Source organism: Echeneis naucrates, chromosome 6 (genome assembly GCF_900963305.1).
Source record: "Echeneis naucrates chromosome 6, fEcheNa1.1, whole genome shotgun sequence".
In the NCBI taxonomy this organism is placed as follows: Eukaryota; Metazoa; Chordata; class Actinopteri; order Carangiformes; family Echeneidae; genus Echeneis; species Echeneis naucrates.
In genome coordinates this window covers 5,784,699-5,810,733 of record NC_042516.1, presented here as the reverse complement: position 1 = coordinate 5,810,733, position 26,035 = coordinate 5,784,699, and the positions used below count along the sequence as shown (strand labels likewise).

At 39.5% G+C, this 26,035-nt stretch overlaps 1 protein-coding gene across 1 annotated transcript; it reads right to left on the bottom strand.

The window, feature by feature from the left end:
- Positions 1 to 3,818: 3,818 nt before the first annotated feature.
- Positions 3,819 to 23,457, bottom strand: ibtk (inhibitor of Bruton agammaglobulinemia tyrosine kinase). Its single transcript, XM_029503818.1, has 29 exons — positions 23,310 to 23,457; positions 21,673 to 22,572; positions 21,296 to 21,392; positions 20,946 to 21,070; positions 19,371 to 19,481; positions 18,136 to 18,306; positions 17,875 to 17,992; positions 17,570 to 17,750; positions 16,856 to 16,979; positions 16,322 to 16,499; positions 15,788 to 15,941; positions 14,456 to 14,840; positions 14,031 to 14,287; positions 13,861 to 13,947; positions 13,682 to 13,764; positions 13,531 to 13,568; positions 13,335 to 13,431; positions 13,091 to 13,192; positions 12,250 to 12,367; positions 11,591 to 11,651; positions 11,225 to 11,352; positions 10,795 to 10,907; positions 10,549 to 10,694; positions 10,229 to 10,347; positions 9,663 to 9,761; positions 9,315 to 9,470; positions 8,347 to 8,547; positions 5,363 to 5,495; positions 3,819 to 4,918 (listed from the first exon to the last, which is right to left on the bottom strand). Exons 2-29 carry the CDS (start codon positions 21,994 to 21,996, stop codon positions 4,793 to 4,795), a joined length of 4,032 nt encoding a protein of 1,343 aa, XP_029359678.1. The 5' UTR covers positions 21,997 to 22,572; positions 23,310 to 23,457; the 3' UTR covers positions 3,819 to 4,792.
- Between the last annotated feature and the right edge of the window lie 2,578 nt (positions 23,458 to 26,035).

Here is a 26,035-nt window from a genome sequence, read left to right as displayed (position 1 = left end):
TCCACATCTAACCTGCCACACCTTTGACTTGAGGGCTTTTATGTAAGGTTTTCTCATCTGTAGCACTGGAACTGCACACTAAATTGCACCTTGCATCTTTTGCGGGCGTGTCTATCTGCAGTAAAAACATGTCTCAGCAGTCGTTCAAGACTGAGGCAAAAGATACAAGCACAGGTGAAGACAAACATCACTTATCCTTATCCTTTCTTGCCAGGGGACATCAATATATTGGTATGTGGGATCACATCTTGCCAATACTCCCTTGGAAAGCACAATGCCTTGTACAACCAAAACTAAGTACACTTAATCTTTTCAAACAAAGGTGATAAAGTATAAATCTATGAGTTTAGAGAAAGTATCCGTTGGTTCTGAATAGTCATAGGTTAGTATTTTTCCACCTTTATGCTAACCTAAGATCCCTGGTTGCTGGCTGCGACTTCATATTTAAATATGAGACTGATATTAAAACTCTGATGGAAGTCTCATCTACAAAGAGGATGATTTCCAAAAGTGACTAAGAAACCGTTCACATGTCAAAAGTGTACTATTTCTATGGATAAAGCAGATGAAGTAGATAAGGGAAGGCAAGTGGCCTATTAGTGTATTTCCAATGGTGATACACAGTCTCTAAACTTCAAACAACCACATGTGAAAAGACAATTTTCATAAAGTAGAAGTTAGAATAGAGAGGAGAGTCTGCAAAAGTGCCCCCCCCCCAAAAAAAAAACAAAAAAAAAAACAAAACAACAAAATAAATAATTCCCGCTCGTGTATAACTATTATTAGTTCCACTGGCTCAGCACTATATTTTGTGACAAAGCCTTGAGAATGTCACAAGACCATGCTCTTTGCTTGGAGACATGTGGCTCTGAAGTTGCCAAACTGACAACAAATGAAAGCCAGGTGGACGTCACATGAATGGCAGCCAAGACAGCAGGAACGCTGTCACGTTCTGGCCACGCTCTCAGAGTAAGCACTTCCAGTGGCCCTAATGATCTTTGTAAAGCTACCAGCAGAGTGACGGCCGCAGAGAGGTCAGGTAATCCAGGGCTAGCAGGCTCTATGACCACTAAATAGGATAAGACTATGGAGAGAAATGAATGTGGCTGGAAGACTCTTTGAGCTGCAGGTAATTGTTCAAGCCAAAGAAGAGCATGAATAACTTAAGTAACTCTTAAAGTATTACGGCTGACCGGACCGCTGCTAAATGACCTTCCCCAATATCCAGACATGTAAACGCTGAAAGACTAAACGTGCATTAACCTCATAAAAAGCTGACACACCTAGTGGTGTTCAGCTACTATTAGGACAAATGCAGACACACACATATAAGTAAATAAATAAAAGAATCTGGTCTGATCTGATCCCTTCTGACGACCAAAGAAGGATGTAGAAAAAAAAAAAAAAGTCATGCATAAAATCAAATATTCATTCCACAGATTATTTTTTTAAGGACAATTTTGTGTCAATAACCTCATATATAATTTGTATTTTCTCATTTTAATTACAGTGGTAGCGCAGCTCAGTTTTAGCTGTTAACTGTTTTCAGTGCACTCATTGTTTTGACTTGTCACTATGTGGGCCATTTTAATGGTGCATGGGGTTGCACATTCAGTTTTCTGTCATGAGCTTCCTTTTTTTGATAACATTTCAAGATATATAGTTCTCAGTTAATATAGACTATAATAAACTTCACAACTCTACTCAGAATAATAGACTAGCACTGTGCATTTGAAATTATTAAAGTCATCCCTTTTGCTCTAAGAGCAGAATATTTTCATTTGGGTGTTCCCACACTTACTGCACAGGTAAACTAATCATATACAATTATTAGCCCATAATAGATCATGATGAGGGATAAATGAAGGATGGACCTTGCTTTGGCACTCTCCAGTCCTGTCAGAGCAAGTTGGAACTGTAGGAGGTATTCAGAGACATCCCTTTCTTTCCATAAACAAATAAATCCTGCCATTATCCTCACTGTCTGGAGTGTGGAACAATGACTTTCCCATCTGCCTGACAGGAAGATTGGATGGCCAGCCCTCTCAGTATCCCCCTCCATCCCTCCACAGGAAATGTGCACCTTCCTCGACTATGTTCCACTGCTTTGTTTAGCTGTTTTTATTGTTATTGTTATAAATGGATGAAAGTAATTGGGAAAATTGGCACACTAAAATCACAGCAGCTAAACTCAATAGAAAGTAAGGCTGCGTGCCATCCTTTGAAGAGAGCCAGTCCAAATGTGATTCAGGATGCTATGGGTGGGTCCTGTTTACACCGCTCTGTAGGCTCCAAGATTTTTAAGAGGACAGTACATGGAAACGTTCATAGTAAAAGGATAGAATTATTGTTAGGATTGATAAATGGCTGAAATAATTATTTAAAAGTCACGAGGAAATGCTGATATATACAGTACAGGCCAAAAGTTTAGACACACTTTCCTATTCATTTGAATGAGAAGGTGTTTCCAGACTTTTGGCCTGTACTGTATCTAAAAGTGATGGAGAAAAGGTTAAAACAGCTCCAAACAGATTTTGGAAATGTTCCCAAATGGTCACAAAAATAGTTGATACAGAAAATTTTGCATGTAGTGTAGATGAAGGGGCATTGATAAGACTGTGGTCGGGGGAAAGATATCATCTATATGTCTATGAAGATATCATAAAGACATATAGAGGGCACATCCGAGCACACTATGTGAGCTGCTTTTTCATGCTTGAAATTCAAATCATGTCATGTGGCACTCCAACACCTACAAAATCACAGCATTTTTATTCAGGGCACAGATGCTCAGGATGAGCAGTCCTTCTGAAAAGATACACATGGTTTTCCAGGCCCGTGCTGTCAGCATGGAGTTAGTTGTGTAGTATCGGTTCATCCCTGAAGACCCGGAACCACACAACCAAAAAAGCAATCTGGTGTCTGCTGTCCAATGCAAGGAGGACCGTAGTGATCCACAGAGGGGAAATAAAACAGCCCCATCACAAATGAATGGCACAACAGAGAATACCAAACTCCTCCAGGATAGACTCGGCGCTCTATCTATATTTAAAGAAGATGTCATGCTCTTTTGAGGACAATAATGTACAGATTATGGACAGGGAAAATAGATCGTTTGAAAGACGGTTGAAGGAAGCCATCTATGTTCCCAACATCTGACCTCTAATGAGCCAGTGACGTTCATTAGCATGGACGACGACTCCTTTGAGGCTATATATTTTAGTGTCATCACCAGCCAGTCACACTAGCTTCACCTAGTCAGACGGCACGAACTGAGGAAGTCTCTTGGATGAGAGGCAAAAACATCTTCAAGGATATAGAACCTAGTCCAGTCCCTCTTGACTCACTTCTCTTTGGATGACTATGACCTGGATGAATGGGAACCTGGCACATTGTGGTATGACAAAGAGGCAGCGTGTCTCTCCAAGGCTTTGATTCATGTGTCATCTCCGCACTAGCTAATATGTCCTAATCTGCAATTAATATTTCCCTCACAAGCTGTCTTTCCCTGACTTCCGATGTGATGCTCTACCTGTAATTATAGCCAATAAAATCCCTAGATCGGCACACTCTCTGCTCAGGTCAGGGTCATCACAGTTAATTAAAGACAGAGACTTCATAATGGTCCTTTGCTAATGCTGGGCAGATGAGGTGTCAGGAGATTAAATGTTACCTTTATTAGATGCAGTGAGAGCTACATTTTTTAATAAAGAGCCAAGTTTCAGTTTTAAAAGAGATAAAAAACAAGGGAATAATTGGAAAAATTAAATGTGTCTGTTCTATCCACTGCAGCCTAAACTGAAACACAGGAGACAGGGTCATTACACAGCTGAGATATTTTATTGCATGCCATTTTCGCTTTACAGCCTTATGTCTCACTCATCCACACACACAGACACAAATATATGGCATCTCAAAATGAGATATCATGGCCCAGATCTGAGGTACCGACTGAGCTTACTTGGCTCTAGGGGGAAGAGGAAAAAAAAAAAAAAAAGCCCTGGAGGAAAAAAGCAACTAAATGATGACAGAAATAAAAATAATGGGAAATAAATGTAGCTGCTGTATCTGTGCACATCACCATTATTTGAGAAAGGTACACCACCTTTTCTTAAAACATGCTAGTGATAACTTCAAAGACCAGAAAGCAAGTGTCACACAGTCAACCACGCTTGGTATTTGCCAAACACTAGACCTGCATCAAACAATCCTTTATTTAAAACATATTAGTGGATTACCATGTCACTGCAAATTTGTTTTAGCAGTGGGCCAAAACAGTGTATTAAGACGGTAAAAGTAAGAAGAAACTCAAAAGGTACTGCCTTGGTAAACAATTTACTTCTTAAACAAGGCTGATGGCCTATATAATTGGCACTCTTACGTTCTTAATCACATTGAGAGCATTCATTGATTTAACACACAAAACCTCAAGGTGATGTACTTTGGACCCATTTTCTGGCTTTATCATCATCTTTTATACTCATTTCTTTGGCAACTCAATCTTCCTAAAACTAACAATATTTATTTAGGAAATTATTTATTTTTACATAGACATAACCTCATCTACAAACAAAATAAACATGCACAGGTAATCCCTGGCCCAAAAGGTCACTCACTCTACCACACACACAACAGCAAAATAATGAGCAGCAATAAAATAAAGATTTAAAGTAACACTGCAGAGGGGAGCATGGATTTGTACTTCTCACCAAGGACTGATGGTTACAGGAAAAATGAACAGTGACAACTTCAAGGGCTGTTCTCACTTTGATGGTAGATAGCAGCCATGACTTCAGTGTTTGTTCCAGGTTGGGACTGCCATGGGTCCTCTGGAAGACCTCTCCACCACTATCAGCTCATCAGGGTTGTCACGTGCCTTATAATGGAACAGAAGGTCTTGAATGGCTCGCTCTTCAATCTATGAAGGACAAAAAGAGACAGGAAAAGGATATAGGACTTGGGATATTATGGCTAGCATAACCACGCTCCACTTGAGGCCAAAGGGGAAAAATGCAGACATTGAGAGCATAATGATAATAAGAGCATTTTGTATAATGGCAACCAGAAAACCACAAGAAAAAAAGTGTTCTGTGAAGGTGCTGACAGAAGCCTGGCAACAGCTGAAGAGGAATAGAGTCATGAAAAAAAAAAACTGCAGGACCTCATTTCAAACCAGCACTCCACAGAATGAGATATTCATGAGATTTTCATTGGCTAGATATGATGGATGGGAGAAATGAGAGCCCTACTCTCTTTTCCCACTTTGGATGCTGCACATTCAAGTTATATATTCATTCAGTCACGCAGAGGTGTGAATGTGTGTGAACGTGTGAGTACTAACGCACCACACAAGGTGCATTACCTGGATGAGTGCCAGTGGCTTTTCTCGGCTTCGGATCAGTGCCGCTTCCTGCTGCTTCTCCTCTTCCACAATGGAGGCAAAGGTCACCAGCGAGCAGGGAGGAGGGCTACCCATTGCACCCAGCACCCAAGGCCTGAGGGGAGAGACGGGTGAAACACCGGGAGAGAGTCAGGGACAGAATGAGGATGGGCATGGACCAGAGTTTAACTGACAAGCTTGTGTGTAGGGTAGACTTAAAATACATTTGCATATCCTGTGTGGACTCCAGTCATCATACATTACAGCATGATGGTTTTCAGTTTGCGTGGTTCTGTCCAGGTACTACAGCTTCTTCCCAAAGGCACACACAATTGGTCAATAGTGATTCTAAACTGTGCATAGGGATGAATGTGAGGGTGGCTGGCTGTTTACTGTATGATAATGGATGATGAAGAAACAATATTGCAAAAGCGGACATCCACCGTGTGTCTCAAGACAGTGACATAGATTGAAAACTCTCCTAGTCAATTTTGTAGCGTTTTGATCCATCACCCTTATTGTAGTTTTTGTTCCCACAAACACCACCACCAACCAAAAAACACAGTATAAATAGAATATGTAAGGGGGACTTTGCTTCACTAAAACTATCTAAGACCTAGGCAGATATAAACAAAACCTGAAAACTCATCTCTAATCAGCTTTTAAAACAACATTTAATGCAGGACGTTAAATCTTTAAATCTAAAATTTGTTAAACAGATGGTGTAAACAACAATGATACAAGGCTAACTGAAGCACCACAATGGACGGAAGAAGCCAACGCAGAGCTAATGGAGGTCCTGCTTTATTCTCTCAAACAAAATTTGAATGAAAAATGCTCATTCTAATCTTAATGATTATTCCCTCTCTTCACCCCATTAAAAAAATTACAGGGTGTTTAGGGTGAGTATATAGGGCCTCAATGGCTGAGGTTATAAAGAAACTGAAATAGCTAAGTTAGAAGTATGAACTTTAGATTGAAGTCCTGGATAAATAAAGGTACTGGTGCTTACTGTAATATAATAAAGGAAAATGCGACACATTAATTACATTACTCATTCAGGTGTTGACTGCTACACCAATACATCTCAAAAGAAATTGGGAAAAAATATGCCATTCTGGGCATTGACAGTTCCAAAATCTTTCAAACTATTTTTTTCTTCTTTTTCTTTTACTTTTTGTAAGATGATGTGAATAGTTTTTTCAGTACAGTTCCAATAGCAATGGACCATACATGTTTGAGAAATTTTGTAAATGATGAGAAAAATCACCAGATGTTGTGGTGCTACAAAGTATTTGGACAATATTGCAACACACTGATGATATTTTATTTGGCAAATCTGCAGGGAAAGATAGAAACCCCCTGAAAATATTGACTGTACAGTAGCAGTTTTGTATTAATTCATAAATATTTGCCAATTCACCTACAGTGAGTGAGAGGCTTGAAATCATCAGGAAGATTCATGAGATGGAAAGCACAGCTTTTCACCTTAGAGTGTGAAATGACTTCTACATTGTCAGTTGAACACAGATAATGGAATTGTCGGAATAAGGAATATGGTTGATTGAACCCCCCCCCCCCCCCCATCATCACTGCTTAAAATATAATCTATCTGCAGTATGCTCTGTTCTGGAAACTCATGAGAAGCCTAACAAAGACATAAAACACAGGTATACCTACACACACACACTTGGGGGGGGAAAAAAAAAAAAAAAAAAAAACCCACAATATTTTGTTGCAAAGCATGAACGTAAAGAAATGTCAGTTTGCTTTTACACACACTCTAAAGCATATTTTAATCAAAAACCAGAATGCAGAACAAAAAACTTCCTCAATGAATATGCATACTCTCCGAAAGTTGTGTCGAGAGACTGCATTAGTAGTTTGTTATGATTGAAATGATTGAAGATTATAGAGGCATCTCTATCAGATCGGGATAAAAAAAATCTGGAAGCAGAAGTGCAAGAGGGCATTGAAACTGCTGCTGCTTCCTAAGCCTTGAAATTGTCTGTGTCATCCGAATACCAAGAGGAACCTGAAACCTGCTCCCTGTTCTGTATGATCTGTTTTAACATGATTTCTGCCCTTATTGAATCTGAATGATTTCACAGATTTCACAGATTTCACTTGAGTGACTGGCGATTGGAGATTGCAGCATGGACCAAGGACAAAGAGGATCATCAGAAAAAAAGAGGTGCACTAACTAAAGACTGTTAAGATACACTTGACTGAAATGACTGAGAACCTGTATAAACTATCCAAAATTTCCAGTATTCTTTTTTTCTTTTACCAAAACAGGTCTGATACATATAATCAAAGCAAGTAATTACTACAGTTGGGAATATATTTTTATGGCCTGGGGTTGGACTTGTGAGTCTGTGTGTGAGCTGTTTGTCCAGCTGTCTGGGGATGCAGTCAAGGTCAGGCTGACTCAGTGTCTGTGGGCAGGTCAACCCAGCTGTACTGGGTCATTTAGAGCTGTTAACCTCAGCTGGACCAAAGCCTCATTGCACTTTAGATCTTTAAATCCTAGACAAGTAACAGAAGTAAATATTTTATAAATCTTTATCCTCCCAACAGAGCCAGTCCGAGTTGACAGTCATTGTTAGGTTCCATTTTATTTTTGATCATTTTTTTAATCTTTTATTTTTTTATGGACTCAAAAACTTTGTTATTCATTTGAGCTTGCCTTGATTTAATGAGCATTGAAAAATGCCATTTGCCGTATGTGAGGGTTATATTAGGTATTCTAATAAGTGTGGCTAGAACTGTGGTCATTCAGCTTCATGAATACAAAGAGTATGTGTGTCTGTGTGTGTATTACTGACTTTAAACAACCTTGAGACAGTTTTATGAAGATATCTCAACAGTGCCACCAAATGGAAACCAGTGGTACAGAAACAGAAGTAGTTCTGTGATGCCTGTTTCTGCTTCAAAGTGTATTCGCTTGTCAGTGATATACTTACCCAATCTGTTTCTCTGGCTCACTGTTTTCAGCACATTTAAATGTGACTCTCCTGGCAGCGCCTGTAGGAGTGACAGGGGATCCCAAAGCACTATAGCTCCTCTGTGTTCCAGTGTGTCTTGCTCCAATTAAGCGGTTCTCCTCTTCCTCCAGCAGCGCCCGAAAGGAGCATGAGGAGGGAGGGGACTGAACTGCTGTAGCCCTTCAGACAGAAATGAATGACATGAGAGAAGTGTATGTAGGTGGAGGTGAGGGAAGTCTGCTGCACTGCTGCGTCTACCAACCCAAAGCAGATCTTTGCATCAGCTGTCAGTGATTTCATCAAGCATTGTATGCCTAAAAAGCTCTACAGCCATACGTTACATTTCCTCTACCATTATGGAAATTGTGTTTTTACAATGACAACATTAATACTCAAGTTGTCCAAAGGATCCTGTTCACCGACAGCTCCAGAGTTACAGCTTATGTGATAAACCCGTGTTTTCCTTCATTTTATCAGATGGTGTAAAAATAATCTAATATGATTTTATTGCAGTCTGTAGAGCATCAACAATTTTACAATGCTGAGAACTTTTCACTTCTGACAGGTACATATGAAGTCAGTGAAAATTTATTAAGACAATGCATTGCAGTAATAAAATTTACTTAACACAGAAGCTCCCATGTGACATTTTTCTCTACAGGATCTTACTGCTCCTTAGTTGACATGTCAAATTCAAACTCCTATATTTTCCTCAGTGGGGAAACTGCAATATTGCATTTGTTGTAAAATACACATTGTGTGTGAGTTTGCACACCAGATCAATTGTCTTTTAAGCTTGCACCATGCTTAATTTCTCTCTAGTTGCTGTTTAAAACTAAAAGTATCTTAAAAAACACGCAATGATCTACATTACGTATGAAACTGAGGAGCCGGTAAAATTGTGCAACCAGTGACAGACTGTAAACCAATCAAGAGGACCCACTCACCATGCGTTCCCACTGCTTCTGGAAGGGGTAACTGTGGGGGTTGGTTTGGATGCTGTGGACTCCGCACTGGCGTCCTTGTTGGCCATGGCCAGCATCTTCCTCTGCTTCTGGGACAACTTGGTGGGAACAGGGGAGTGCTTGATGCTGGAGTTGGAACTGCAAACAGGAGGGAATATGCGTGCACACTGAACTAAGGAGAACAGTAAAAGAAATTATGTCCACTCTTGAGGAGCAGAAATGCTTTCCTTCTTTCTTCTACCTGGGTAGAATCTTGTTACTTACAATTACTAAACTGGTAAACATAAACCCCAGTTTATTTTCAGTTTATTGTAAATGAATGTCGCATACCTTCCAGGGCTTTTAGGAGTTGCTCCAAGGGTATGCACAGAGTTGGCTTCCATGTCCATGATTTTCCTCAGATCCAAGACTGGGGGTGGGCGAGTAGGGCTGCAGATCACAATAAAATAGTCACACATACAAAGCAAGATGGACATGCAGCTCAACTTCCAAAGATAATTTATTAACTAGGGATAAAAACATTCCTTTCCTTCTGTAAGCCTCCTCCTCAAAAGCAGGAGGAAATAAAATTTGCTGTTAAAAAGTATATTGTGAGTATTTTCAAATCTGAAATCTGATAATAATAATAATAATCTATGCTTTGTGGACTTTGTAGCTTTTTGGAAGAAAAGAAGAAACAATTAATTGTGTGTGTGTACACATACAATTATATATATATATATATATATATATATATACACACACACACACACACATACACACACACACACACACACACACACACACACACACACACATACATATATTTATTTTCTTTTTTTTCTTTTTTCTCTTTTTTTCTTTTTTAAAGGGACAAAATATGCCTGAAGACATAGAGATGATCCAGTCCATCTTACCAAGGCAGGACATTAGGGATGATTTGTCCAGCAGAGTTAGGATGGGTTGGTAAGCCATTTCTGAGGGTAATAGGGGTGCTGGGTGGAGTCTTAAGTCTCTGAGTAAAAGTCTTCTCATCCTGCAAGTAATAAGAAAACATTTGCCTTTGATTGTTTTGTACATCTACATTTTATATGCTCAATGTCATATTATGTGACAGTTCACTTGTTCAAGAGCAAAAGCACTGTGGATCTCAGATGTAAAATCATTCAAAATGCGAGGCATGTGTTACATTATGTGTGCAATAATGCTGCACATGTCGTATTGGTCAGATATTAACCTCAGCTCTGTCATGGAGGATGGGTGACTGAATGTCTCTCGGACTGCCCACCCCCATGCAGCTGCTCTCTGAGTCTGAGGTGAGCAGTTCCTGCAGGGACTCTGTCGAGTTAGCCTTGCCTGACTTCACCAGGCAGGAGGAGACCACTGAGAGAGGGGAGAGAACATGTCTTAAGAAAACTATTTTATATTTTGCTCAAAAAGAAAAAAAATGGTGGTATAGTCTTGTTATGAGTTGTAAGTGTACCTGCAGTTGGGGGGCTTTGAATGATATCAGACAGAGTGTAGCCCCCTGAGCTGTCAGATCGTCGCCTGGGTTTCTTTTTAGCCTTCATTTTGGCCTTCCTTAACATAATATCCCTGGGGAGTTCAATTGTGGATCATAAGTAACAGATTATTTTTGGAGCTCAACATTTTAAATTCTTTAAGAGGATTTAAAATTTCCTATGTATTTCTGGGTTTTCTGAAATTTAAAATAATATAGTAACTTATCACAAATCAGCGTATTTCCAGCCTGCATCCAAATGATTGTTTAACAGAGGTTAGTCCACAAGACTAAACTACTTCTTTCTCCTTTTATATTCCTTGAAGTAAGCCATTTGGTCAATTACAGAACAATATGAAACTCTCCACCTCGCTCAATAATTAAGGAAAGATTAAGAGTTCTGCCGGTGTACCTGCAGGAGTGATCCTGCTCAGCCTCTGGTCTGGGGCTGAATGGGAGCTCCAGGTCTTCCGCCTCGTAGGCTCTGAGGTCTGGAGCGCTGGGGTATGGAGTGATAATTCTTCTTTGCATGGCAGGAATCTGATACGACAACAAAAAAATTGCAATAATAATTTAACTCCGGCTCAAGATACCAGTCATTAGGAATACTTACATAATATAAACAAAGATTGATTTTGAGAGACACCTGCAATCACTACAGTGAACAATGAAAAAATGAAAACACACATCTAGCATTTGTGTTTCTTTAGCACAACATTCAATTCAAGGAAGGAAAAATGAATATGGGGGTTGTTTTTTGGGATGAGATGTAACTCACCATCTTCCTGTAAGCTGCAGAAAGATCCACAAGCACCTCATCACTGAGAATATCCAGAGCCCTGAGGGAAGCACACAAGGATAGAAAAGGGCAGACACAAAACAGAACAATTATATGAAAAACATTATATAAACTGGGGAAACCACAGTGGGGTAGCAGATAGCGCTCTTGCTCCACAATAAGAGGGTTGTGAGTTTGGTTCCCAGGCCTGGGGCCTTTCTATGCAGAGTTTGCATGTTCTCCCCATGCCTGTGTGGGTTTCCGCGGGTACTCCAGTTTCCTCCCACCGTCCAAAGACATTATGTTTGGATTAATAGGTGACACTAAATTGTCCGTAGTTCTGAATGTGAATGGCTGTTGGTCTCTGTCTCTTTCTGTGTGTTGTCCTTGTGATGGACTGGTGACCAGGGGTGTACCCCGCCCTCACCCAGAGAGAGCTGGGATTGGCTCCAGCATCCCCCGTGACCCAGAAACGGATACGCGGTTGAAGATGAGCGAGTGATAGTATATAAAACTTTGACTCTTGATGCTGTAATTTACAATTTTAGCAAGACTCTTGAAAGAGATTCATTATAGTATTTTAAATATATCTACATAGGCCCTTTGTAATGCTGACAGCTGGATCAAAAGACCTTTCAAAATAAATGCTTGATTCTCACTTTGACTCCAGCATGGCAGCCATGTTGAGCACAATGAACTGGAGACAGGAGAGTTTCAGCTGGTCTGCGTTGTACATTGTGGCAAACTCCAGCAACTCGGCGGCATTCTTTAGAGTCACTGGAAAGAGAAAAACAGGCACCTATATAGACCCATGTTTTCAGGCTTTGGCCGTGCCAGTTATTCTAATAATACACAGCTTTGTCAAATTTCAAAAAAATTCACAGTGTGATGGGGCACAGATCCAAAAAATGTATCTGTTTAAAAGACAGCGATTATGAAGAACACAGTAAAAGGTTTTTATGGGATTAGTATGGCTTCCCAGGGAGTCAATTCAGCACTGATAGAGGCAGTAGAGGCATTTTTATTTTTTCTAAAAAATGTTATCACTAAATTAAACTACAATGTCAAATGAGACCATCTGCAGTTGATCAGATTTGCAAGATTTGCTGTTAAATTCATGTCTGTGATGTTTTACTGCCAAAGCATGTTGTGGACATAACTTCATCATAAAATGATGATCTCTACTCATCATTGATGTTAAATTGCATTATATTTAGCACATGATCTATTCTATTAGGGCCAAAACTGTGCTTGGTGAGGTTACTCTGACCTTTCAAAGCCCAGCTCTCCATTCCAAGTAAACATGTGCGCTAAAATTGAAGAAGTTCCTCTAAGACAATACTCAAACTTTAATTTCAAACTCACGCGATAAGCTGTTTTTAATCTTCAAATCAATCCAAAGTGATTTTACATGACAGCATTATGTGCAAATTAAAAGAGCTGGTTAAAAAGAATAGTGTAGTAAAACAAGGTGAGGCGAAAAAGAAAGGGAAAACCTACAATTCTCTGTGATGACAACTTCACACATCTCCTTCAGTCGTGTGATCAGCAGCTGGTCAGCCACAACCAGCACATTGCAGACAAACTCCACGTTCAGCGCCTCTGTCAATCCAGGGAAGAGGTTCAAGTACCGTTAGTATGAACCCTTTAACTGTTCATGTGAATTTAGTAAAACTAGGACATTTATCAACCACAGAATCATGGAGCATATCTACTTGAAGTCAGTTTTAACTTGAGCAGTTACCTTTAATGGTGGGAGACTCGTCTGTGTAAATATACTCGAGAATGACCTGAAGGATCTCTGAGCTAGTTGGCATCTCCAGTGCATTACAGGATGTGGCCTGAGGGGGCACAAACCAAATTGTATTCATGCCTAAAAGCTCATAGATCATAAATCAAATCATAGAGTTGATACAACTAGAATAAAGGTAATGGCAAACCTCAATCCATGGGTTTCCAAGCATACTGTTGAAATATTCTGCAGAAAACAAATGTTGTTACATTGCTGTAATTTTCTTTTTTACTTTCAAAGCTCTCAGTTTCAGCTTCTATTTAAATAAGTGACAGTAAACGTGTGTCTTGTCATCTCACCTAGCCTGGCACACAGGACACTTTTGTGGCAAGGAAATTCTTTCCCATCTTCAGATTTCAGCGTAACATCACAAAGGTAGGAGCTGGGAAGACAAAAGAAGACAATCAACACTTTAATATGAATTTATTATTTTATCTTATCTACAGCTACAACTAATAATGTGCACTAACACACCCACCATTTCTTATGGCAGAATTTGGGTTTGTTGCCACTTTTCTTGCGGATGCAACTGATTTTTCCATTTTCATATTTGACTCCATCGAGTCTGTCAAGCAATAAAGAGAGCACAATTAACAACGAATGATAACAATTTTGATTGTGACTCAGGTTATAGAGCACTTCTCTCACCTTGCTGAAAGGCTGCCCAGGCTGAGCTTCTTTGCAACACCCTGCAAGATTTTGACAGGATTGGCCCCACCATCATTGGCTCCTGCCTTGTCACCTTTGCCTCGTCTCATCTTCTTGCCAGGCTTAGAGCCCCTGCTCTTGGCCTTCTCATCATCTCCTCTAGTTGCGGAGGGAAGGGAGCGGTATACGTCAAGGGCTGAACAACTTCTCAGGTCCAAGTCCTGCAGGCTGCTGATAAGCTGCTGTTGCTCTGTATCCTGGCCAAGATAACAAACGCAGTCTTAATGAGAAAACTACAGCTGATTCAAGGGCACGTTCGTCAACATGTCCAGTTGCAAATAATTTAGGTTATATGCAAATATTTTATACAGGCTGAAGGTAAATTACATATAGTAAATCAGAATTCTTTTGCTAAAAGGCTTTACCTGGATTTGTCCTGTATGGGTCCCCGACACTCTTGGTCGGGCCCCGTGTACCAGCAGCTCGCAGGAGTCAGTGTAGATGAAATGCAGGGCATATTCCAGCATGTCTGGTGGGATTTTTTCAAAAATGAGTAAATCACACCCCACAGCATCTTCACTCTTCCTCACTTCTTTCTCGAGATCCTCATCAAGTCCACAGTGTTTGGAAATAAACACTTTCCGGAAAAACTCAGACCTCATGGATAAAATATACTTGTGAGCAGGGAAGGTGCGATCGGCGGCCTGAAGTGTTACGTCATGGATGTTGTCAGTTTCATCTGCCTCATTCAGTAGGCTTTGGAAGTGTTCGCAGAAGGAGGATGGCGAAATGGTGGGAATCTCATACAGACTGGATTGGAAAAACACATGGAGGACGTCATTGCACAATTGAAAAATTCAAATAATTCAAAAATTATTTATTCATCAATTTTGTCATCACAGACAAAAATAAAATAATTTTGACTTCAAAGAGAGCCCATTGAAATAAAAACATAGACTTTTGAATAAGATAAAGTCCATCTGATAGCAAACAAAGAAACTATTAAGCATTTGTTCTTAAAAATATACAAAAGTGTACTGGCAATTTTAGACCCATTTAGAGTCAGCTAAAAAGTTCTCTATTTTGCTTTAGGCCCAATGAGCTAAATGTGTCAACATGAGAATTCAGAGGTTGTCACTGATCACAGATAAAGTTTGTTAGGTGAATGCCCTACATGGTTATCTCTTCAAGATTCCCACCTCTAGGTGGCAGAGTTAAATAAAAGATGGCTTGTTTGTTTCTATGTTGTAATTTCTTTAGAAATACCTTTTACATTCAAAAGTTATGAGTTTATCCTTCTTTTAAGAGTTGTACAAATATGTATGATTAGTCATTGAGATACTGAAAGCCGGTCAAAGCACAAGCAATTGCTCATACCTTTTACAGTGGATAGTCGAAAGTGATGTTTGAGCTATGTTGTAATTGATTATCAACAGACAAAGTGTGTGATGTTGAAAGATGTTGTTATGTATGAAACATAGTAATTATAGATTTGATTGAGGAGGAAAGTCACAAGAAGCAACTCTATATTTCAAATCAGATCTTCCGGGATCTGGATTACCTAGCCTCCCCTTGCCACTGATTGGTAGACTATGGATTTCTGTCTGAAATAACTCACCTTTTGATTTTTTTCACTCAAGTGTCTTTCATATCATCTAACCCACTGTCTCACATTGGCCTAACATTGGCCTAACAGTATATGCCTAAGTCTATTTGCTGCAGACTTATGAGCACGACTGCATAACATTATATCCCACCTTGTTTTGGGGTCAGCCTGAAGCACTCCAAAATTCCGACCTTTAGAGTCCATGGTGATGCTGACAGCTCTGTGGACATAGGAGAGTTTCTCCAGGCGGATTCGCTCGTACAGAGTCGCAGCATCTGAACTGCCACAAACCTCCACGCTGATGTCTGTAAAATGAAATAGGAAAATTATAAATTTAATCAATTGTCAAAGTCTATCTTTAAAAACCTGCTTTCATGATGCCTTCATGGTTGTTTGCTCATTATCTTGTCTCTTTGGAAACATTAAGTTATTGGTTTGGGCCTCTCAGAATCTTCTTCACTGTGATCTTCAGAATCTTATTATCTAGTCCCTCCAGAATCTCACAGGGTGCATTTTACCTTTTTGCAGGAAAATCATGGGAGTGCAAACTGTCACGAATAACGCAAAGTTTGCTTTAAATGTGCATTAATTATTGCGATTGCAAGATTTACATTGCCTGGAGGGACTGATAATCAGCCTTTATCAACTATCACTAACTTTAAAATTGAAATTTAAAATTCCTCACCTTTCTTTTCACCGTACTTCTTATACTCTCCGGCCCACACGCCACTGAAGCCCTCCCCCTCCTGAGTCACAAACATCATGCTGTTCTTGCTGAGAGCTATGTCCGACATGAAAACCTGACGCCCGTACGCCCACCGGCACTGTCTTACCGAGCTGCCAGAAGAACGCCAGCAAAACACCTGACAGGGGGGGAAAAAAATATAGTGGAGGAAATGTTATTCTTAGTCACCCTTTTCAGCTATAGGAACCTTTTTAGGCCCTATTGTGTCTACATTGTATAACTGTGATTGTACTATTGTATAACACCATAGGTTAGATAACAATACAGAAAATGAAACAATTTTAAAAATACCAGTATTACATACTCTCATTATGCAAACATTTATAAACTAAAGAAGAAAAATTGTGAAATAAAGCTTCAGTTTCATTGAATCATAAATTAATTTCAAGCGTTGACTAATGTTTCTCCCCACCACATGCCTAAACAGCATGATGAAAAACATTTCTCATTTTATGTTATGATAATCGCACTCACCCTCCCTGCTTCATCTAGTGCCAAGATGGCCACCTTTTCCCCTCCTCCCTCATTGAGGTTCTGTGGATCCACACGGTGGTCCAGACTGCCACCACTGACCAGGACCTTCTTAATGTTGAGCTGTCTGAACAGAGCAAAGCAAACATACTTTGAAAAAAGAATGCTAATGATTTAAATACATCATATTAATCACTTTATTAGGTAAATCTAAAGTTAGGTTATTGCTATTTAATGAGCAAGCATTCATTTCTCTTAACTTCCATTTTCTGCTGCAACATATTTTCATTAGTTGTTATCAGCTGTTATTTAAACAAGGCCTGATGACAATACCAGAAGTGATACAGCAGGGACAGTTCCTCTGGTGGCTCAAAAAGACTGCTCAACTGTATCTTAAGATGCACTTTTTGTCATTATGGGGAAGTAGCAAGAAATTAGCTATTTCTGCACTGGGACACCAGTTCTGGGACATAACCTACAAAAATCAACACAATATGGCAGCTTTTTGAATCTGTGAGGCAACTCCAATTATATTTTGGAACACTGCTAGAAATACAAAATAAACATCATGAGGATAATTTATGGCAGCTTTGGATATGTATGAAACATTTTCAGATTTTTGTCGCTTAATACAAGAAGATTGAAAACAAGGCTAAATGATTTTTCACATTTTAGTAGTGTTATGAGCAGTGGTTTAGGTTTTACAGTTTAATTCACCTTGCGGCCATTTTCTTGCACTGATAGTCAGCCAATAGGTAGACGTCCCCCTTTTCTGTCACAACTACTGTCGCTCCATCACTAGCTGCTGCCATGGCAATGGTAACATCTTTGTGGTGCAGGGCTGATACCTGCCGCGGGGCTGTCACGCATTTTTCCCCATTCGGATCCAGGAGGTAACCTGTACATAAAATGACAAAAGAGTTCAGAATGTTCTGTATGTTCACATTCCAAGTTACCTGTTAACAATTGGTGTTTAATACTTAGTACTAATCTTGCTCTTGTATGGATATGTTGACACCTACCTAGCTGGCCTCCATTGAGTCCCATTGTATAAACAGCCTCCCTAGTCCAAAGCACTGTGTGGAACTTTCCTGCTGCAACGCCAATCACTGTCCTCCCTCTCAACATCTTGGAGAAAACCTGTACAAGATATTACAGCGATAGCCTGTTGAATAGAGAGCTCATTTACGGCATCTTTCCTGATGTAATTGTAGACATCAAAACAACCAAATCCTATTCACAATAGAAAAGTCCCAAATTGTATAAACCATGGTACCTCCTACCTGTTTAGGCACATGTGCTGAGGCAGGAGGGGGAGCTAAGCCTAACTGGTGGAAGGTGTTGAGGCCAAAAGTGTAAACGTATCCCTCTTCTGTCAACACCACAGTATGATCTTTGGCTGCTGCCACCTGGGAGCAGTGGTGAGACAAAAGACCCTCTACCATTCGAGGAACCTGTAGAAAGGAATGAGATGATGGTGACAAAGATCCAAGAAAACAACCTGCATATTCAGAATTTGCATGATCCGTGATGGGAGTTTAATGGTATCTCTTCATCATCATTTGTCTGCTGTCAGCACCAAGACAGCCTTATTATTTTCAGCACTGATCCAGTCTTTTGATGTGTTAAGTAAATGTTACTGCATAAAGCTACTGCTGATACCAGCCCAACACTGTGCTTCACAAACAATGCATTCTACCAGCACAGCAATAATTGTATTTGTGTGTTAGCAAAGGTGCGGAATGATGCACGCAGAATGTAAGTGTAAAGCGTGTAAGGTGTGTGGTAATGACAGATAAGAAATAGGTTTTCAAATTGTATAAATCATTTAACAATTTTATCATCACATTTATGCAAGAAGAAGCCACTGTCTGTGCAACCATTATTCTTAAAAGCCACACAATTTGTCACTGTCCACAGACAAACATTTTGAACTCCAAGAATGAATAGTCAGCGTGGCAACACTAGAAATACCATTTAATAAACAAGTTAGTTTCCAGCCTTGTCAAAATAGAAGAACATATCAAGTATGAAATGTTGGTTGTGTTTATGTGGCTCTGGTCATTGAAGAGGCTGCTACAAACAACATGACTGTCTCATATAGAATTAATACTCATTAATTGAGTTTTTGAGCCTAAAATGAAACCAAACAGACTAAAATGAATATTCCTTTTAAGTATTTCCTCTTGTAGATTGAGTAGGTTGATAATTATTGCATTAAGCAAGAAATTCTACACAAGCTAAACCAGTTACAAAAAAGCACAATGTGACTTCATCCAACACTAATGTGTTACACCAGCTTCTCAGTTCTTGCCTCTGTAGTAATAAGTCTTATATCCAAACGTGTTGGTGTCACCTGATTTTCTGGTTAGTAAGATAATTATCACAAGTAAAGACATACTCTAAGAAAACACTGGTCCTAAATCTTCACTGTTGTTCCTGTAACTGCAAGAGTAATTTCCTGTATAAAAGGTGATACCAAAATTACCATCATAACCTTATAAGCAACAAGTCTCACCAAGTAAGTCTGTTCATCTCCATGGCCAAGTCGTCCTCCTTGTCCATGACCACAGGTGAACACCTGGCCTTTCTGAGACAGGAACACAGAGTGGAACTTACACAGTACCACCTAAGGAAGGAGATGAGATTTAACATCAACATATTTGTGATTTCCTGCTGGAACAGTGTCTCTTTAAGTACTACGTGTCCTGTCTTTGGAAGGGGGTGGGAAAAAACAAAACAACATATTATTATTTTGAGCTGATTAGGGCTGTTGTCATTGTCATTTTGACCTCAGAGCAGAAGCCGCGATGCATCTCTTTCCATGTCCTCCAGCCAAGTCCTCTTGTAGTGGTAGTAAAACACACTGCCAATAAAGGCCAGGGCACAAGTGGAAAAGCAAACATCATTACTAATAAATGGGTCCCCTCAAGCCGTCAATAGAGTGCAGGGATGTTTCCTGAAGTATCACATTGATGTGGACAATCACTCACATGCATACACACCAATGTAGTTCATTTAATTAAAAACATGTCATTGTGGAATTAATATTTAACCTCTGGCACCTGCTGGATTGGACAAAGAAGACAAAGACTATTAGCTGTGCCACTGGGTCATTGTGTGGTCATGAAATCAGATCCCCCTGCCCCCTACATGGCTATATGAAATAACACATTTTTCCAGGTTGGAAAACACCTCAAATAGAGTTTCTTGAGTAAATAGCAATAATAGAGTGACGGAAAGCCAGATGAATTATTTCTAACTAAACACACATATGGGTTCAGATGCCAAGCTTTGAGAACGAATTACTGTCACGAGCTACCTAATACTCATGCTGCATTTTTTAATCTATTAAAACTAATAACTACTGTGTACACACAGCACAGGGGGTAGCTGCTCCGGTGTCAGCAGCTATATTAATCACACTAAGAGCATCTAACTGACAAATGCATGAAATTGTAGCCTGGCTTTCTAACCATGCCACTAACCACCACTAACTGTCTCAACAAAGTCCCAACAAAACAAGACAAAGCTGATCAGCTCATGACTGATAGATCGGCTATACTATCTCTTTGACTCTAATAATAGTTCTGATAGATGGTTTCATTTTTATCCCACACTACCCAAAGCCACAGTTAACCTAAAATGATGTCCATTGTTTACTTCAGGATGCCTTCAAATGAAATATGTCTGGTTTCTAAAACACCCAATTTTATGTTACATTAAAATCCTCAAGTGTAAAGAATATAAATCTGTGAATTGTGGAAATTGTGCATGACACATGCTTTAGAAAACGTTTTTATAAATCTTGGTGTTCCTTTAGGGGAAGATTGTGTAAAGCACTGCTCTGCGGGAAGGATTGTTTTGCTGTTTTACCCAGGTGGTGTGCTTTTTCTGGAGTACCCCTGTGCATTGATTTTTTTTTTGTTGTTTGTTTATTTGTTGTTTTTATTTCTTTTTTCAGATGTACCATGTTGGCACAGAGTTGAGGTGTGAATCTGTTGTGACACAAGAGTGAGGATTTCAGGTGTGGAAGCCTTTTGCAATAGGAAAACACTTCCCTGGAGAGCTGTGGATGGTGTTGTTAGCCTACCTGCTTGATGTAAACTCCAGTCCTGGCAAACACATCCACAAGTTCAGGGTGGTGTCGGCTCTCCTGATTACCATGACCGAGACTGAAATTAGTATTGTTTCCCCATGTGTATACTTCAGTTGGGTCTATAAGGCAAGAAAAAACAATTATACTCTTAGCAACAACACAACGTCCACTTGTAGATTAAAGAAATGATACCGTGGCCAAAAAAAAAAGAAAAGTGATAGATTGAAATCCCAATAAAGTACAAGTGAATCACCATGATGCTCATGGGCCAAAATCAAACTAAATAGGTAAGGGATTCATGTTGAGGCGTCATATTCATCTACAACAATTTCAACTTTTATTACCAGTGTTTTTGAACGCAACGTGTACTGGTCGATCCTTCATTGTCAGGTCCAAGACAGAAAGACCATCCTTGTCATGGGTGGAGAGAGGTCCTCCATGCTGAAGGAAAGAAAATTTAAATGGGTGCCAAATTCTTGAAAATTACTCTTCCCAGCCAATCCAGATTAAATATGCATGCTCAAAATAATACAAAGCAAGGAGAAAGTTTAATTTTTACAATAATGTAGTCCCCGTATTGCATTTAGCATTATGGTTATATGATATAGCACTGATTTCACTGGTTCAGTAAATATGCCCTCCCTAGTCTGTAATTTATGTCAACTGACTAACATGTAACAAAATTTACAGCATATTTCTGATGAGCCACTTGAACACATACCTTGATCAGTGATATGAGACAGTGGATCTGTCCATAGAAGACACTACGATGCAGAGCGGTCCAGCCAGACTCTTTATCCTTTACCATTAGGTCAGCACTCTTACTCTCCAGCAACCAGTCCAGCAGGGCCCTCTTTCCCAACGAGGCTGCCAGGTGTAGGGCTGTGCGACCAAAGGCATCCCGCAAGGTAGTCGCATTGTGACAATATAAGGTCAAGAACGCCCGCAGCTGCCCCTCAGATCCACTCGTCACAGCAGCAATAACATCTTCTGCATGCTTCTGTGAGCGGCATTTTGGGGTGCAATCTGGTTGTGCCAGACTCATTCTGACCTATACCAAATCTTCAATGGAGACTCTTCCCTTACGTATTACAAAGTTCTTCTGACAGCCAACCACCACACAATTGCAAACAAACTAAAAAACAATGTAATGTAAGGCAACAAACCAAAAAAAAAAAAAAAGAAAACTGCAACAAACGCGAGAGTTGCTCTCTAAGAGGCAAAAAGATATATGAAAAATAATGTATCAACAAAAGGTCTTGATGGTTTGGAGTGCTAGAATTGTGCTTGTGTTGAGGTTCCACCGCACCCTAGCATCCCCAGAGCCTTTGTGACTTCTTTCAGTCCACCATTTCGACCAAGACTTGAACACAAACTAAGGTGCTTATAGTGTACAATGACATAAACGATTCAATAAATACAAAACTTTTTTATACAAAAGTATATCTTTCAATGTCAATGCAAAAATAGTTTTTCATCTACTGATTTACAAAAAGCAAATTTTACAACAACCCTCTGACCTTCCTGCCCAGCTGCCCAACCATCAAACATGAGGGGAAAGGCCCCCTTCCCCCCCAAATTCTCACTTTCCTTTTCAAAACTCCATAATTGTAGCGTGCACCTGAGGAGGAAAGATTGACAATTACAAAGCATGAACATGGACATTTTTTTTTTTACTTGCAGCTGAAGAGGGAACAACTTTTCAATGCAGGTGCAAAAGTACTTGTGGAAAGGTCAGACCAAGTCTGACCTGATTAGACACTACAGTAGCTCATATCAGCTGAGTTGACAGACTTGCCAGACAGTTATTAAACAACCATGTGCCATCAAGATTGAGGTCTTCAACTGTAAATTTTTGCATACTGTACTTTGCATATGGGGCAATGTTATAGTGAATAACCTACACTGACGTTGGTGAGAAAGGATTTTAATGTTGACTCAAGTAGGATTATGTAATATGCTACCTTAGCCATATACCATGAGATCATTAGTTTCCAGTTCTGGCTACGTTGCTATTCAAAACTAAGTAAAAATAATGCCACTTTAGGGCACACTTAAAGAAAACCTTTCATAGAATAAGAGATCTTAAATGAAGCTAGGCAGCTAACACCCTACAACAACTACACTAAGTAGGATAACGCTACAACCATAGTGATGTGTGTATTTTCAGGCGTCACAACCAACTCGATTCATAGAGGGCATAAACAACTGTAAACGATAAGTGTTTGAATATTTGCCAGATGCTGTTAGCCAGGATTAGCTAACTCTACTTTGGCAACTAGCTAACTGACACATCATCGCAGGCTAACGTTAGCGAGCTGCGCCGCTGAGGGGAATTAACGTCGCGTCGTTTCTCACCTTCCGCTAGATAAAGGAGAAAGGAGACATGGCGAGAGCTGCATCAACGACGTAAACCCACTGTGTCATTACTGCAAACGGGGATCACCGACTTGTTTTTCCCACCGGTGCAAATCTTGACAGGACTGGACCTCTGAAACCCTGCAGGTTAGGTAAAAGCCCTGGCCACTATCGAGACTCGTGATTGGTCAGGGAATGTACATGAACAGATCCCATTGGCTGGTTTTCGGGGGCGTTAGTTGTGGGCAGACTGTGCTGTTGCTGGATCTATGATGTCATAACTTTATTTTATTTTTTTATTTTATTTTAGAATTGGAAAAAAAAATTATTAATATTGCAAACGATATGGTAGAATAACTTAAAACAATTCCAATAAAACTGGGTATTACTTGATCTTAAATTATGTAACTATAAAACGCTTCCAAAAAAAAAAAACAAAACTATACAGCACTTCCTGTATCAAATGATGTTATTTTTGTGTTAAATTTTACAAAACACGAGGTAATTAGCAGTAATTTATTATTGGCACTGCAGTTTTATAGTCACAATGGTCTTCCCTCGAATATATACATTTCCCAACTCAAAATTTTCCTGTTTCTACATACATATGTGATTTAAATCAGAAAAAGATTTTTAAGATTTTCTGTATCAGGACACATTTATGCTTATGCATTTCAGTCATCACACACAACAGGTCAGGACACATCCACTGTCCCATTACACCTCCCCGCCTTTCCCGTCACAATCTGATTCATGTCAACATCATCAACAGTCACTCTGAATCAACCAGCCCACCTACAACCCTGTGGCTCAGCTCTGATGCACCAGCTGTTCTCACTGAGGCTTCCCCACCCAATTTTATTTTTTTATTCTTTAACAGGAGTGGTAGAAGAGGTGGTGTGACTGCCACAATAATTTCAAACTCCATGAGAACAGAGGATATTTCTGTTACTCAATGCACATCATTGGAACATCACGCCTTTGTTTTTAGCAGTCCCCCGATTTTATGTATGACTATCTATAGACCACCCAAACACCAGCCCTCTTTTATCAGTGAATTTTCTGAACTTTTATCAATTTTACATTCCACCTATAAAAAGGTTTTAAGAACTGGTGATTTTAACATACACTTGGACAATTCAGATCCCACCATGACTGAATTTTTAAATCTTTTAAACTGTATGGATTTTAAGCAGCATGTCACACAGCCCAGTCACAACGGAGGACGCAGCCTCGACTTGGTCATAAGCTATGGCCCGCCACTGGTGTGCCTTCTGTTGTTGACCTGGCTGTGTCTGATTGGCTGTGTGTTTTTCAACATCACCAGTTTTAGCCATCAGGAAGCCCCGGTGGGAACGGTGAGGAATCGTTGTCTTGCTTCTGAAGTGATTGCAAATTTTCTTGAGATCTTAAAGAGCACTCCTGCTGAAATTTTACCTGCACCTTGTGATTTTATCGTTGATGATTTTAATAACAAACTCAAGACATCAATCGATGCAGTAGCTCCTCTTTTAACAAAAACTGTGAGAAAAAAGAAACCAGGAGAGGAGAAAACAGAGGTTTTAGTCATTAGCCCTGAAGGCCAGAGAGATAAACTTTTACCAAAACTACAAGATTTTAAACCGTCACAATCTGTAAAGTACCTGGGCGTTATTGTTGACTTTTACTCCACACATAAAGAATATTACGAAGATAGGTTTTTATCTGAAGAACATAGCCAGGGTCCATTCGTTTCTCTCTCATTGAGGTGCTGATACATGCTTTTATCTCTCGCCGTTTAGATTATTGTAATGCCCTGCTCTCTGGCCTTCCTAAAAAGAGTATTAATAATCTACAATTGCTACAGAACTCAGCTCGCTCGCGTGCTGACGAGGACCAGAGGGCCGGAGCACATTGCACCAGTTTTAGAGTCACTGCATTGGCTCCCTGTCCGTTTCAGGATCGATTTTAAGGTTCTTTTACTAGTTTTTAAGTGTCTTAACGGTCTTGGGCCATCGTATTTATCTGACTTGCTTTTATTATATCAGCCCTCACGGACCCTGAGGTCCTCTGGCACCAGCCTTTTAACCATTCCGCGAGTTGGAACCAAAACCCACGGTGAGGCTGTATTCAGACATTATGGTCCACAACTCTGGAACAGCCTGCCAGAGAGCCTCAGGGCCACAGAGACTGTCGATATTGTTAAAAGGAGGCTCAAGACACACCTTTTAGTTTGCATTTAACTGATTGTATCTGTTTATATATATATATACATATATATATATATATAAACAGATACAATCATAATATAAACATATATATATATATATACATATATATATATATGTATATATACAAGGATTTTGTGATTTCCATCTAGTTTACGCTAAGTGTTATTTTTATTACCTTTAAACTTTCTTAAATCTTTTTTTAAGAATTTTTTTCTGAAAGTTTGGAGACATTTGAGTATTTTTGCCTATTTGCTTCTACTTTTTTATTTACTGTGCATGGATTGTTTATTTATTTATTTGTTTATTTGTTTGTTTCTTCAATAATATATTTAAATCTCCATCTTTGACTTTTTCACCTTTTGCTTTTGAGTCCTTCAAAACATAATTTTTGACATCATCAAAGCCACTCACACATAAAACCTGCACATGACCTGCACAGGTAATTTCCGTTCTGATTGTCCACAGAATGATACAGTAGGCAACTTTGCTACCTTTCAAATGCATTTGAAAAATTTT